Here is a 13,381-nt window from a genome sequence, read left to right as displayed (position 1 = left end):
TTTTCGTCCCCGGCACCGGACCGCAACCCTCAGTGTCGCGCCCGCACCTGACCGGGACCGGCAACGGGATCGCAACCCCCGGTGTTGCGCCCGCACCGCGCTCAGCCAGTGAGCGGGAACCAGTCTGCATGTGGGATCCGAACCCTCGGCGGGAGCGCCGCCGCGCTCCCAAGCGGCGCACTGTAGCAGTGCGCCACCAGGCCGGCCCAACACATCTACATATTTCTAATTAACAGTTCTTTTTAAAATAGGTATACACAGGAGTAGGAAGGGACTCTTCAGTGGTTAGACCTTGAGCTGCATTTAGGAGTAGTGTTTCTTAGCTAATATTATGGTCCTTTTGACTTGTCTCCCGTCTGAACTGAACCACTGAAAGTTCGGTAGAGTTCAGTTGAAGATGAATAGGACTTTAATTTTTTCACTGATTTTGTTTATTTCGCACTCTGTATTGACTCTACTAAGAACTAATGTCGAAAAACACAATTTTATTTGGTAGGGGGGAAAAATGAGGTTTAGAACAATGAAATAAATGCCTGTTCCACATGTAACCTTCAGGTATTTCATAATGTTTCTTATTAATGATAGTTATTTTTTGTGATCTCTGTAGAATCAATTATGCAATTACTGACTTGGATAATTCAGTGACTTGTATTTTTTTTTTCCAATGTCATATTTTCAGGAAGTTGTATGCCAGCTCTCAAGCAGTTTATTAAACTTTATCTGAGAATAAATTCTATCAGAAGTAAATCGCTATGGAAACACTGCCATTGTGTTATTTTGGTGTCACAAGTCTCAGTAGTTGTGCCAGAGCAACTTTGGAAATTAGGAAATTGAAGCAAAGTAGATTTCCCTACAGAATAAAAATAAATATCAGAGTACTATTAGCATTTCCTAAAATTTAATTTTTATTTATGAATTAAATTAGTGTATAGTAGGAAAGAATAAATTATACACACACGAGGGGTCTTCACAAAGTTCATAGATTCATATCATCTTTTAATTCCATTTTTCACAAACTTTTTGAAATACTCTCGTGTGTGTGTGTGTGAGAGAGAGAGAGATGGACAAGTTAAGAAGAAATATTAAATGGAGTCCACCTCAAGAGATTTATTGATTGTTAAAAATATAAATATGTTTTCTTTAGATTGTCTTATTCTTTTCATGCTTAATAAATACTTGATAGGTAAATAAGTTATAGTGCTAGTATATAATATTTTAACATACCTTACCCCAGTTTTTCTGTGTATCATCTTTTAATACTGTGAACTCCTTTGAAACAACCTGATTATAAAATCATCCTTTTACATTGTCTTTTTTTAATAGAAAAAGTTACGCCGATCACAACACGCTCGCAAAGAAACAGAGTTCTTACGGCTCAAGAGGACCAGACTTGGCCTGGATGACTTTGAGTCTTTGAAAGTTATAGGAAGAGGAGCTTTTGGAGAGGTGTGCTTATTTTTTAAAGTCACCACCACTGAAAATATATATCTTAATATAGTTTAAAATAGGTATTAAAATGTAATTCCTGAAACACCAACAATGGCAAATTCCTACTTTCTTTAAAGGAACCTACCTTTCACTCCTGAATAAATAGTAGTGACTGTTTAACATTTATAATATATATTTTTATATTCTAGGTGCGGTTGGTCCAGAAGAAAGATACAGGCCATATCTATGCAATGAAGATATTGAGAAAGGCTGACATGCTTGAAAAAGAGCAGGTATGGGTTCTCTAACACATGTGACGCCAAGTACATCCACTGAGTAGATGTTAGAATAAGCGTTGTATTGGAATTTTTAAAAAGAAATCTGTGCATCTTACTATAGGATCTATTAGGTTTTTGATAGGCTGTTTTAGTGTTTTTCAATTCTTATATTTAAAATTTCTTCAAAATTTATAATCTGTGTGTTAGTCAGCTCAGGCTGCCATAACAAAGCACTCCAGGCTAGGTGATTTCAACAACAGAAATATATTTTCTCACGGTTCTGGAGGCTGAAAATCCAATGTGAGGGTTCTGGTAGGGCTCAGTTTCTGGTGAGGACTCTGTTTCTGGCTTGTAGATGGCCACCTTCTCATTAGATCCTCACATGGCCTTTCCTTGCTACATGTGGGAGGGCAGAGGGAGAGAGATAGAGACAGAGATAGAAATAGAGATATATGTATAGAGAGAACATGCCCACTCATGTGAGAGCTCTCTGGTGTCTCTTCTGTGAGGATACTAATCTCGCCCTTATGACCTCATTTAACCTTAATTACTTCCTTAGAGGCCTCATCTCCAAATACAGCCATACTGGGGTAAGGGATTTACTGTGATGAATTTTGGGAGACACATTTAGTCCATAACGAAATACCTTCTGAAATACTTCCTATTCTGACTTAAGTGAAAATAAAGGACTATTCTCAGCCCCCTTGATCCTTATCACATATCAAATAAGCAAAACGAGTCCCCTGAGAATGCTGATTTTATGTATTTCCCAAATCTGTTACTACTCTTTTTTTATGCTCCTGGGCTCTCTCCATGTTTTCTATGACTTAAAGCAGTTCGATGGGATGGCCATAATATCTGAAAACATCGATAGTATTATTTTATATATTCTCCTGTGTTTCCACTCTGGGTGGGCACTCTAAATCCCTTAATTTAATACATATTCTAGTGAAGGACTCAACAGTGGACGATAGAGGGAGATGGCACCTCTCTGCTCTTTGTGCTTTGTCTTTTAGTCCCCACCCAAGCTTACTGTTATTACAGCAATATAATATTAATTTTTATTTAACTGTGACCCACTTGGATTTTCACTGCATTCTTTTTCTTTGTTATTTCATTCCTTCAACAAGCATTTATTGGGTGCCTCTAGTGTACTAAGTACCGTTGTATGTTCTGGAAATACAGTGGTGAACAAGACACACCTGATCCTTGTTCTTTTATAGTAGTGGAGAGGTGAACAGACAGCTATTTCAGATTGTCATGATTGATGAGTACTGTGAAGAAAACAATTTTAAAAGAATAGGGTGACACAAATGATCTGGGTTTAGGAGAAAGAATTAGATCAGGGAAAGTCTCTCTGAGGAGGGAATGTGTGTTGAGAGAGTGAATAATGAGAAAGAGTGACGTACAAAGACCTGGTAGAACATGGGTCTAGGTAACAAATGCAGAGGCCCTGAGGCAAGAGTGATCTTGGCCTGCCCAGAGAAGAGAAGGAAGCCATCACGGGTGGAGTGAAGTGAGGGCACGAGCGAGTGGCAGAGGTAAGCACACTACTGACCTAAATTTATATGACAAAGCCGGGATCCAATTAGCCATTCTAATCATTGCCCTCCCTCAGAGGCCTCAGCTTCCCTTAATATTCCTGTCACTGTCACCTTTTCAGGCCTAAAGGTATAAGCCAAATTAAACTATTTCCTGAGGTTCTCCATATTTAGTGAGAACATGAACATGGAAATATGTTTCAAATCTTTTCTAAAACTCCAGCTTTCCTCATGACTATTATGGATGGGCAATTGTAAGAGGTGAGCTTGAAAAATGTGTAATGTGTTAACTACTACTTTTTTCAAAATGTATTCATCTAGGTGGCCCATATCCGAGCTGAAAGAGATATTTTAGTAGAAGCAGATGGTGCCTGGGTAGTGAAGATGTTTTACAGTTTTCAGGATAAGAGGAACCTTTATCTAATCATGGAATTTCTCCCTGGAGGTAAAAGCAAACATTATAGCAGTGACATAATCTGCTATAATGACACAAGCACATCTTTATATGCAATAATAATTTTATTGATTAGGCTTACTTTTATATTCCTAACTGAGATTTTACATAGTCAGTTTTTCAATATTTACTTCTACGATAATGCTCATTTTGACCACAAATCAGATCATTTTGAAGGAATAATAAAGTTAGCACATTTAAATACCACCATTCTGGGTGCACTGCATATAAGCAGATTGTTTTAAGTCTGCAATTAAGACAAGTAAGTCAATAGAGAAAAAGACAGACTAATGGGCAAATTATAGACAATGTACACAAGATAAACTCTGTCTAGTCTATAAATATATAGGAATATGTTAAACTTCAGCGATATTCAGAGAAATGCCAATAAAAACAAAAGTGAAAAACCATTTCACAGCATATTAGCAAAAACATTAAAAGTCTGATGATTCTGAGTATTGTTGAGGCTTTGGGGAAAATTGGCCTCTTATAAATTGATCTCTGACTTTTATGGAGAGCAATTTAGAGATATACAGTGAAGCCAGAAAGGCATATGTACTATAATCCAGCACTTCTACAACTAGCTATATTTCCTAGATTCTCCTCCATATGTGCACAAGAGCCCTGTAAAAGGATGCTCATGGGAACATTGTCATAATAGTGAAAAGTTGGATGCAAGATAAATTGCCCATCAGTAGAAGTATGGATAAGTAAAATCTGGTATAATGACATGACGAAATATTTTACAGTAGTTAAAAGTCACAAGCTGTATTTGGTTGAACAGTAATATCTCAGAAATAGAGTGGAGTAAATAAAGCAAGCTGTGGAATTACACATACAATTTGTAACATTTATGTAATTTTCAAAGAACAAACAAAAGACTATTCCTAGATTAATATATGTGTATATGAAACCATATTTTAAAAATGAGGTGGAAGGATACACACTAAAACAACTCTATGATAATCATTGCTCAGCAAAGAGGGAAAGGGGAACAGAATGGGAATGGAGGACAAAGGGTCCTACTTCTACGTGTTATTTTTTTAAAAGACTTGAAAATATATGAAAAAAATGTTATCATTTGCCAGTTCTGTGTTGCAAATGTATCAGTGCAGATAGTGGTTAAAACTATTTCGTTGCCCCTTTTTAAAGAAAAAAATCCTTGGAAATAAAAGAATGTCTAGAGGTGACTCTTAGTGGGATGACATCCTATTTTTGTTGAACTAAAGAGCTCAGGGTGTTTTGATACTTTAAAAGGATTTGTCTGGTTTCTAGGTGAACTTAGTCTGATTCTTTTCTACGGTTTGACATACTTTCATCAGCAACTTATTCTGGATGTTGAGTGGTGGATATTACTTCATCATCAGCTCTATCTAATTTGACTTTACATACTTCTTCCTTAAAACCATTAAATATCATGAAACTTTTGTTTATACAATAACACTTTTATTTGGCCCCAGAAATGGGTAAAGATATACTGGGTGGATCATAAAATATAAAATCAGGTGTACACCGTAGAGCTACAAGGAAGGTTTTTATAAGGTATTCCCTTTTGAGGCATTTTCAATAGCATGCTGCTTACTTTCTTTTATGTAGGTGACATGATGACATTGCTAATGAAGAAAGATACCTTGACAGAAGAGGAAACACAGTTCTATATTTCGGAGACTGTTCTGGCAATAGATGCTATCCACCAGTTGGGTTTCATCCATCGGGATATTAAGCCCGACAACCTTTTATTGGATGCCAAGGCATGTGAATAAACTGGTGAATTATTAGGTTGCTGAATACTTTGTAGAGTAGTAGAGCTGATTTTGTAATTGGAAATAGACAACTGCAATTTAGATTATTGTTAAACTACATTATTTCACAGAATGGACTTGACTGAAATCAAGGGAATATGGCTGTCTCTTTATCTTCTCCATTTTCTACTTTTTAGAATCATCATCATAAAATATTTATCATTTTAAATCTTCACCCATATGAATTCCAAGCTAAGGATTTTTACAATAATTGCATTCAGTTGAGGAGTTTATAATAAGGCTTTTTGTTTTCAAAGTTAACCTAATCTTGCGATTTTACTGGATTTTTTTTTTTTTTTAGGGTCACGTAAAATTATCTGATTTTGGTTTATGCACGGGGTTAAAGAAAGCTCACAGGACTGAATTCTACAGAAATCTTACACACAACCCACCCAGTGACTTCTGTAAGTTTTTTTTTTTTTTTTTTTTTTGGTTAAAAATTATAGCCAGTTGAATTTAGTACTATCAGGAATTGGAGGTTCTCTCACGTCCTCTCCCCACTCCTTAAATCAATGTGTCTTGCATATATGTGGTTTTGGTTTTGGTGAGAGTTTTTTGCTCATTATTACAATTCCATCTTGTTGAAATTAGCATTTCAGAACATGAACTCAAAGAGGAAAGCAGAAACGTGGAAGAAGAACAGGAGACAACTGGTGAGTTCACCTTTATTTTTAAAAAAGAATTTTGTGCCCTGGCCCTAAAAATCTCATCTGGTTTTTACTTGATTATTTCCCATCTTCACAATGATTAGTACTTACTTTGTAGCAATGATAGAGTTTGTTCTGGGATGACACAGTGTTCTTAGTGTCTCTAAAATTTCCGTGTATATTAAGTGAACTGCTGATTTTTACTTTGATATAAAACTTTATAGTACTTTATCGAGCATACCTATGAGTAAGTAATGTCTGTTTATTAGTAATTAGCACGTTAAATAAAACTCACTGAGATGAATGTGATTGTAACGAATGACTTGTGATTTCCATTTTTCTGTTTTCCATGCCCGTGGTATAATCTAGATACGACCAATATCAATCACCATGTAAGGTGGTTTTGAGTTTCTAAGAACTTATAGACAGACTAAACAGGAAGTTTGGGATGTCAACAATGTTACAATAAAATAGATAAAATAAAATTTGAAAGCAGACTTTACCACAAGTAAACTTAATTACTCCTTTAATGTAGAAATTACACTATTTTTAACCCCATCCTCTTTCCTCTCTATTACTTGACAAATATAAGACTTGCTTCTCCTTTTCCCTCTTTCCCTTTATCCTATTAACAAGGTCCATGAACATTCATAAGGTTAGGTTTGTGCCTTTTGACTTTGTTTTCCTAATTTCTTATATAACGCCTAGCTTATATACACACACTATAAATATTTGTTTAATTCAACTAAGTGATGAAAGAGAAACTAATTCCACATTCCCCCAGGAAGTAAATAGACTGAAAAATAATGTCTGATGCCCTCTAAAACCAAATAAAATGACCTTTGCATCACTGAGTTTATTCTCAGCCAGGTTATTGCAAACTTCCTATGCTTGTAAAACATTTCAGCATTCTAAAATTATATTGAGCAATGCATTAAGGAGAAAAACTTTGTTCGACTTTTAAGTGTATCACTTTTAGGTCAGATTTTACAATTAAGAAAAGAATTGCAGTATTTCCTACTTTTAAAGTGAGAAAATGAATACTGCTTAAAAATATGGTGAGGGAATTCCATACTCCCCTATTTACAGAATATTCACAGGTGATTACTCATGTGCGTGTTTCATTATTCTCATGGTTGATAGTAGCATGCCTTACATCAGTGTTTCCCAAGGGAAAAGTAGAGGGGACTCTATTGGTATTTGGAGAAGGAAATTTCTTTAGCACCTGGATCCCCTACCCATTAAATGCCAATCATGCCCTCCCCCAGGTCACTGAGATGACAAAATCTGCTGTCACACATTTTCAAATGGCTCCTAGAGTACCACCCCTCCTTGAGAACTACTGCCTTAAAGAAATAGTTTTTGTAAGATTTTATAAGAATTAAGAATGAAAAACTGCATAGCCTTCTGGTGGATAAGCAGTATTCTGGAATTATGTTTATAATGAAAATACCTGATGCTTATATAGTAGTTTGTAGTATACAAAGCACATTTCTTTTCTTGTTACATCCTCATATCAACTCTGTCAGGGCAAGTATTATTGCTCCAATTTTATGAAACGGAAGCTGAGGCTCAGAGAGTTTGAACACCTTGCCCAAGAACATATTAGAAGTGAGTGGGGACGTCAGGCCTCCTGGATCCAACCTTTTCATTCTTTTTGAAATGGACTTAGGTCTATATATGTGAATAACTTTGTTGAATTTCTTGTGGGGCAGAAATCATGTATTCTATAATGTATTGTCTGATGCAGTACCTATCACTAAACCTTATGCATGGTAAACATGCAAAGTTAATATTAAATGAAAAATTAACTTTTATATATATTGCTTTTTCTAGTATTAAGCCATGTTCAGATTTTTTAAAAAACGTTAAGAATGCTGGTTTGACAGGCTGCTCCTTTGTAGGCATATTCCACAGTTGGAACGCCAGATTACATTGCTCCGGAAGTATTCATGCAGACTGGTTACAACAAATTGTGTGACTGGTGGTCTTTGGGAGTTATTATGTTAAGAATGCTGGTTTGACAGGCTGCTCCTTTGTAGGCATATTCCACAGTTGGAACGCCAGATTACATTGCTCCAGAAGTATTCATGCAGACTGGTTACAACAAATTGTGTGACTGGTGGTCTTTGGGAGTTATTATGTATGAAATGCTAATAGGTATGTCTTATCATTTATATGTATAGTATATACATTTCTATTAATATATGTGCCGTAGCTCAAACATATTGCAGATATCAAGGGCTAAAATTTCTGAACTCTTTTAAACTTATTTCTGACATCCTGCAATGTTAAATACATACTGATAAATACCAATCAGCTCTCCAGGGATCCTGTTTCAGGAAGGGGGGCGTAATTAATCTAAACTCCCATGTATCAAAATTGTATTTGCATGGTTTTTCAGGTAAAAAGGGGGGCAGTGCTTTAAATCCTTTACCTTACTGGCTTTATTAGCAATTTTATTGTAAATTGATGAATGGTGGCATTTTTTACTGTTAATAGAACACTCAGAGTTGTTTTATTTCTTGCTGCGCATATTTAGTAGGTATAACTTAATTGATCACAAAAGCTGATTAAAACTTTTGTTTTCTTTGATACATAGGATATCCACCTTTCTGCTCTGAAACACCCCAAGAAACATACAGAAAAGTGATGAACTGGAAAGAAACTTTGGTATTTCCTCCGGAGGTACCTATATCTGAGAAAGCAAAGGACTTAATTCTCAGGTTGGTGGTTAAATTCCTAGAGGAGTTCATGGTGACTTAAACTTCACGAGTACCTAAAAGACTCATATTACTTTTGTGTCGGGGAGAGGGAATATCACTGATCCATATAGTTAAAGAGACCAATAAAGAAAAGGTGGTTTCATTGTATACATGTATTAAAATATACTGTGCACCCCATATATAAGTACAGTCAATACGTTTCAATTTAAATAAATTCCTAATAAAAAATAAAAGAAAAGGTGTTTTAAAAAATGTAAACTCTTAAAAGGAAGTATGCAGAAAAAAAATAGTAGGAGTTAAGAAGAGGAAGAGGTCTTGTATTGTTTCAGTTACTGATATATATTAAAAGCAAAAGGTCACTCTTGTTAAAATGCAATCACCTGATCCTATTAGAGAGAAAAGGGAAAATAAATTGTTAGTGGCAGAAATTCTTATTGTTAAAGTTTATATGTGAAATCTTCTAAGCAAAAGATTCCACTATGTTCCTCGACTAAGAAGTGTTTTGGTACTATTGTGACTGGCTGGAAGGAATACAAATTGGGACAAACCTGTGGAGACAGCCATACTATAAGAAAATCTTTAAGCTGTTTATGACCTTTGATCCAGCAATTCTACTTCTAGTAATCTTGCTTATGCAGATTAGCAGATATGTGTAAGGATTTAGGTATAGTATGTTTATCATGGTATCATTTTTTTTTTTTCCCTTTTTTTTTTGTCTTTTTTCGTGATCGGCAACGGATCGCAACCCTCAGTGTTGCCCCCGTACCGGACCGGGATTGGCAACGGGATCGCAACCCTCGGTGTTGTGCCCGCACCTCGCTCAGCCAGTGAGCGGCCGCCCCTTTTTTTTTGTCTTTTTTCGTGATCGGCAACGGATCGCAACCCTCAGTGTTGCCCCCGTACCGGACCAGGATTGGCAACGGGATCGCAACCCTTGGTGGTGTGCCCGCACCTCGCTCAGCCAGTGAGCGGCCGGTCTGTATGTGGGATCCGAACCCTCGGCTGGAGCGCCACTGCGCTCCCAAGCGGCGCACTGTAGCAGTACGCCACCGGGCCGGCCCATGGTATCATTTTTAATAGTGAAAAATTGGAAACCATCTAAATGTTCAACAGTAGTGAACTGGCTAAATAAATTGTAATATCTCCATATACAAATTTTAGAAAATGAATTTATAGAAAAATATTTAATGACTTTGGGAAGTTTTCTCAGTACAACAGTAGGTGAAAAAAAGTAATCCTAAAATAGTAACTACTATATCAACACAATATTTTTAATATTATTATGAAAGATTAGAAGAGAATATCTTCACAATGTTTACTGTAGTTATCTCTAAATTGTGTAATTACAGACGAATTTTTTCTCTCACATTTTCCACAATAAGCATTCAGTAAGTGGAAAAAAATTGTAATGCTTTAAACAAATGAAATGTTTGAAATAATGCAACTAGAGTACTTGAGATGTAACTTGTATATGATAATTTATCTGTTTCCATGTTCTAGATTTTGTATTGATTCTGAAAATAGAATTGGAAATAGCGGAGTTGAAGAAATAAAAGGTCATCCCTTTTTTGAAGGTGTAGACTGGGGACACATCAGGTATGTTCCTAGGCTTTGAGTGGAGAGGTCTGAGTGAACACGAATTTCTAGATTTAGTATTAATTTACCTTGGATTCTGCCAGATCAAATACAACAAGTAACACTGTTAGTGTTAAATCAGTGTTTTCTAGACTGTATAAGTGAGCAGGACTATAGTCTACAGCTAAATGACTCATTTTAGGCTACTGTCCACTTTAAGGGAAAAAACACATATTGTGCACCTGTTTAGATTCTTGTATTCATACTTACACAGTGAAGGCTGCAAGCACATAAAAGATGTGTTTACGTTTCACACTTAACTCCTCATTTTGTTCTCTCTCTAATACATATACCATACTGTGTCTCTTTAATTTATAATCAGGTACAGTCTAAACATTGGGAGGAAAAGTTAAATACTGCAAGTAACTTTTAAGAATTTGCTTATAGTTGTTAATTGTGAGTTTTGGCCTTTTTTCAGTTTATGGCCAAACTACCTTCAATATTTCTGGACTGTTCTCTTCACAGCAACAGTTTAGAAATATAGATCTGATCATGTCATTTTTCTCCTTCCCTTTGCACTCAGAAAAAAGAACGCTTAACTACTTTTTCTAGGACGGCAGGATATGGCTCTTCCTCATATGTCCAGGGTGCACCTGGATGGCCTTTCCTACTCCTTCCCGCCTCAGAGTTCTGTCATTTGCTGTTCATTCTGCCTGAAATGCTCCCTGCCTGATTCCGACCTCTACCTCTGCCCTGCCTAGCCAGCATCTTTTCATCTTTCAATACAGCTTCTGTGTCACCTCCTTGGTGCAGAGCTTCACCGGAGATCCTACCACGTGCGACGCACTCCACTTATTATAATAATAGCTAATTTTTAAAAATCATTTATTGTGTGTCCAGCACTGTTCTAAGTACTTTACTTGCATTTCTCATCTTATCCTCATAATACACCCTGTGAAATAGGAACTATTATTATCCCTATTTTACGGAGGAGGAAACTAAGGTATAGAGAAGTTAAATCATTTGCCTACACTGCCATAGCTAATAAATGAAAGAGCTAGAATTGGACCCAGACAGTTTGATTCTAACTCCTAACTGCTATGCTGTATTATACTGTACATACATCATCTCATGGAAAAGAACTATGATACCTACCTTTCTACAGTAGGAAGGATGCTTAGAGACGACCAGTCCAATCTCTTGGTTTTATAATGAGGAAACACTCACAGAGCAGGGACTTGCCTGCCTAAGGTCACAGTGCTAGTTAATGATAAGAAAGATTAAATTTCAGGGCTCTAGGGTCTATGGTTCTTTCCACTAAACTAAGTTGATTAAGTTAGTATATTAAGTATAAATATGTTGGAATAATTCTGGTAAAAACATATACATGCTTTTACACAATTTGTTAAACTTGGCACCTAATAGATCCAATAAATATTTGTAAAAACAATAAAAACTAACTTCTTTTAATTATTTCTACAGTTAAACATTTTTAGCATGATATGAAGGCATTTTAATGACTGGTTTCTTTTTAACCTAATATCCCTGATTCTCTTAAAACTTATATGACTAAGAAGTTTTTGCATTCAGATTTTATCACAAATGTATAGTCCCTTCACCCTTTGTGCATCTTATTTTCCCAAGTGGCTTTTGGTTTATGCATCCTCTCCTAGAAGAATTCTATTCCTAAATCAATCAGGCAGGATCCAGTCCTCACAATATCCCATATACATCATATAACTATAAAATCTTTTAAATAAAATCTCTTTTTTGCTTTTCCTTGCATTAGCTCTTGTTTCATTTCATTTTCCTGTCATGGCTCTAGTTTTTCCACTTAAAAAATAGCACAAGAACGTCTTAGTACAAAGATATAAAAATTACAAGTAAATGAAAATTATATATATATATATATTTAATTATACATAATTATATATATAGGTGGCTGGCTGGTACGAGGATACGAGTCCTTGCCCTTGGTGTTATAACACTGCATTCTAACCAACTGAGCTAACTGGCCAGGCCTAATGAAAATATTTTAATAAAAAATTATACTCAACTATTTTGAAATCTACCTATTCTCAAACCCACAATAAATTTCCTTGGCCCTTCTAATCTCTATTAGAATTTACAAGTAGAATTATTTGTAGGAAAATGAAGAGTTCAAGAAAATTTACCATGGCTGCTTAATACCTTTTCATAGGGAAAGGCCAGCGGCAATCCCTATAGAAATCAAAAGCATTGATGATACTTCAAATTTTGATGACTTCCCTGAATCTGATATCTTACAACCAGGTAAGACAGTCTATAACACAACTAACACTATAACATAACTTCACATGTCTGTGAAGATGGTGACATTTCACTAATGAAATTCTTTTGCTGTTGGTTAATTTTTCTATCTTTCTAGTGCCAAATACCACAGAACCGGACTACAAATCCAAAGACTGGGTTTTTCTCAATTATACCTATAAAAGGTTTGAAGGGTTGACTCAACGTGGCTCTATCCCCACCTACATGAAAGCTGGGAAACTATGAATGAAGATCACATTCACCCACAACCAAGAGAACTCAGGTAGCTGCATCACCAGGCTTGCTTGGCGTAGATAACAATACACTGAAATACTCCTGAAGATGGTGGTGCTTATCAACTACAAGAGGAAATTCTACAGGATTAGAATTTCTAAGACTACTACAGGAATTGGTTGGCAATGCCAGCTGGCTTTTTTTTTTTTTTTTTTTTTAAAAAAACAAGAGGAAATTCTACAGGATTAGAATTTCTAAGACTACTACAGGAATTGGTTGGCAATGCCAGCTGGCTTTTTTTTTTTTTTTTTGGAATATTTTATTATTTTTGTTAACTTTATTATATGAAGGTACTGGAATAAAAGGAACGTACATCCCTTTCTAACTGCACTGCCTACATGCGTATT

General features: G+C 35.8%; 1 protein-coding gene across 3 annotated transcripts in view; it reads left to right on the top strand.

Moving 5' to 3' along the window:
- The window catches only part of STK38L (serine/threonine kinase 38 like), a 72,898-nt gene extending 59,722 nt beyond the window's left edge, over nucleotides 1-13,176 (top strand). For 2 of the 3 annotated variants that reach the window (XM_008569436.1, XM_008569437.1), the window contains 11 exons: nucleotides 1,324-1,446; nucleotides 1,638-1,721; nucleotides 3,569-3,692; nucleotides 5,298-5,452; nucleotides 5,805-5,907; nucleotides 6,095-6,156; nucleotides 8,193-8,310; nucleotides 8,753-8,876; nucleotides 10,377-10,472; nucleotides 12,652-12,743; nucleotides 12,859-13,176. In XM_008569436.1, the coding sequence (XP_008567658.1) occupies nucleotides 1,324-1,446; nucleotides 1,638-1,721; nucleotides 3,569-3,692; nucleotides 5,298-5,452; nucleotides 5,805-5,907; nucleotides 6,095-6,156; nucleotides 8,193-8,310; nucleotides 8,753-8,876; nucleotides 10,377-10,472; nucleotides 12,652-12,743; nucleotides 12,859-12,986 (1,209 nt within the window). In that variant the 3' untranslated portion in view covers nucleotides 12,987-13,176. Of the gene's footprint in view, nucleotides 1-1,323; nucleotides 1,447-1,637; nucleotides 1,722-3,568; nucleotides 3,693-5,297; nucleotides 5,453-5,804; nucleotides 5,908-6,094; nucleotides 6,157-8,192; nucleotides 8,311-8,752; nucleotides 8,877-10,376; nucleotides 10,473-12,598; nucleotides 12,744-12,858 lie in introns of those variants that run through there. The other variant, XM_008569438.1, reaches the window with a different exon arrangement.
- The last annotated feature ends 205 nt before the right edge of the window (nucleotides 13,177-13,381 follow it).

The sequence above is a fragment of the Galeopterus variegatus genome, unplaced genomic scaffold, assembly GCF_000696425.1.
Source record: "Galeopterus variegatus unplaced genomic scaffold, G_variegatus-3.0.2 Scaffold496, whole genome shotgun sequence".
Classification (NCBI taxonomy): Eukaryota; Metazoa; Chordata; class Mammalia; order Dermoptera; family Cynocephalidae; genus Galeopterus; species Galeopterus variegatus.
Note: the sequence above shows the minus strand (reverse complement) of the source record. Positions and strands in the feature narration are given on the sequence as shown.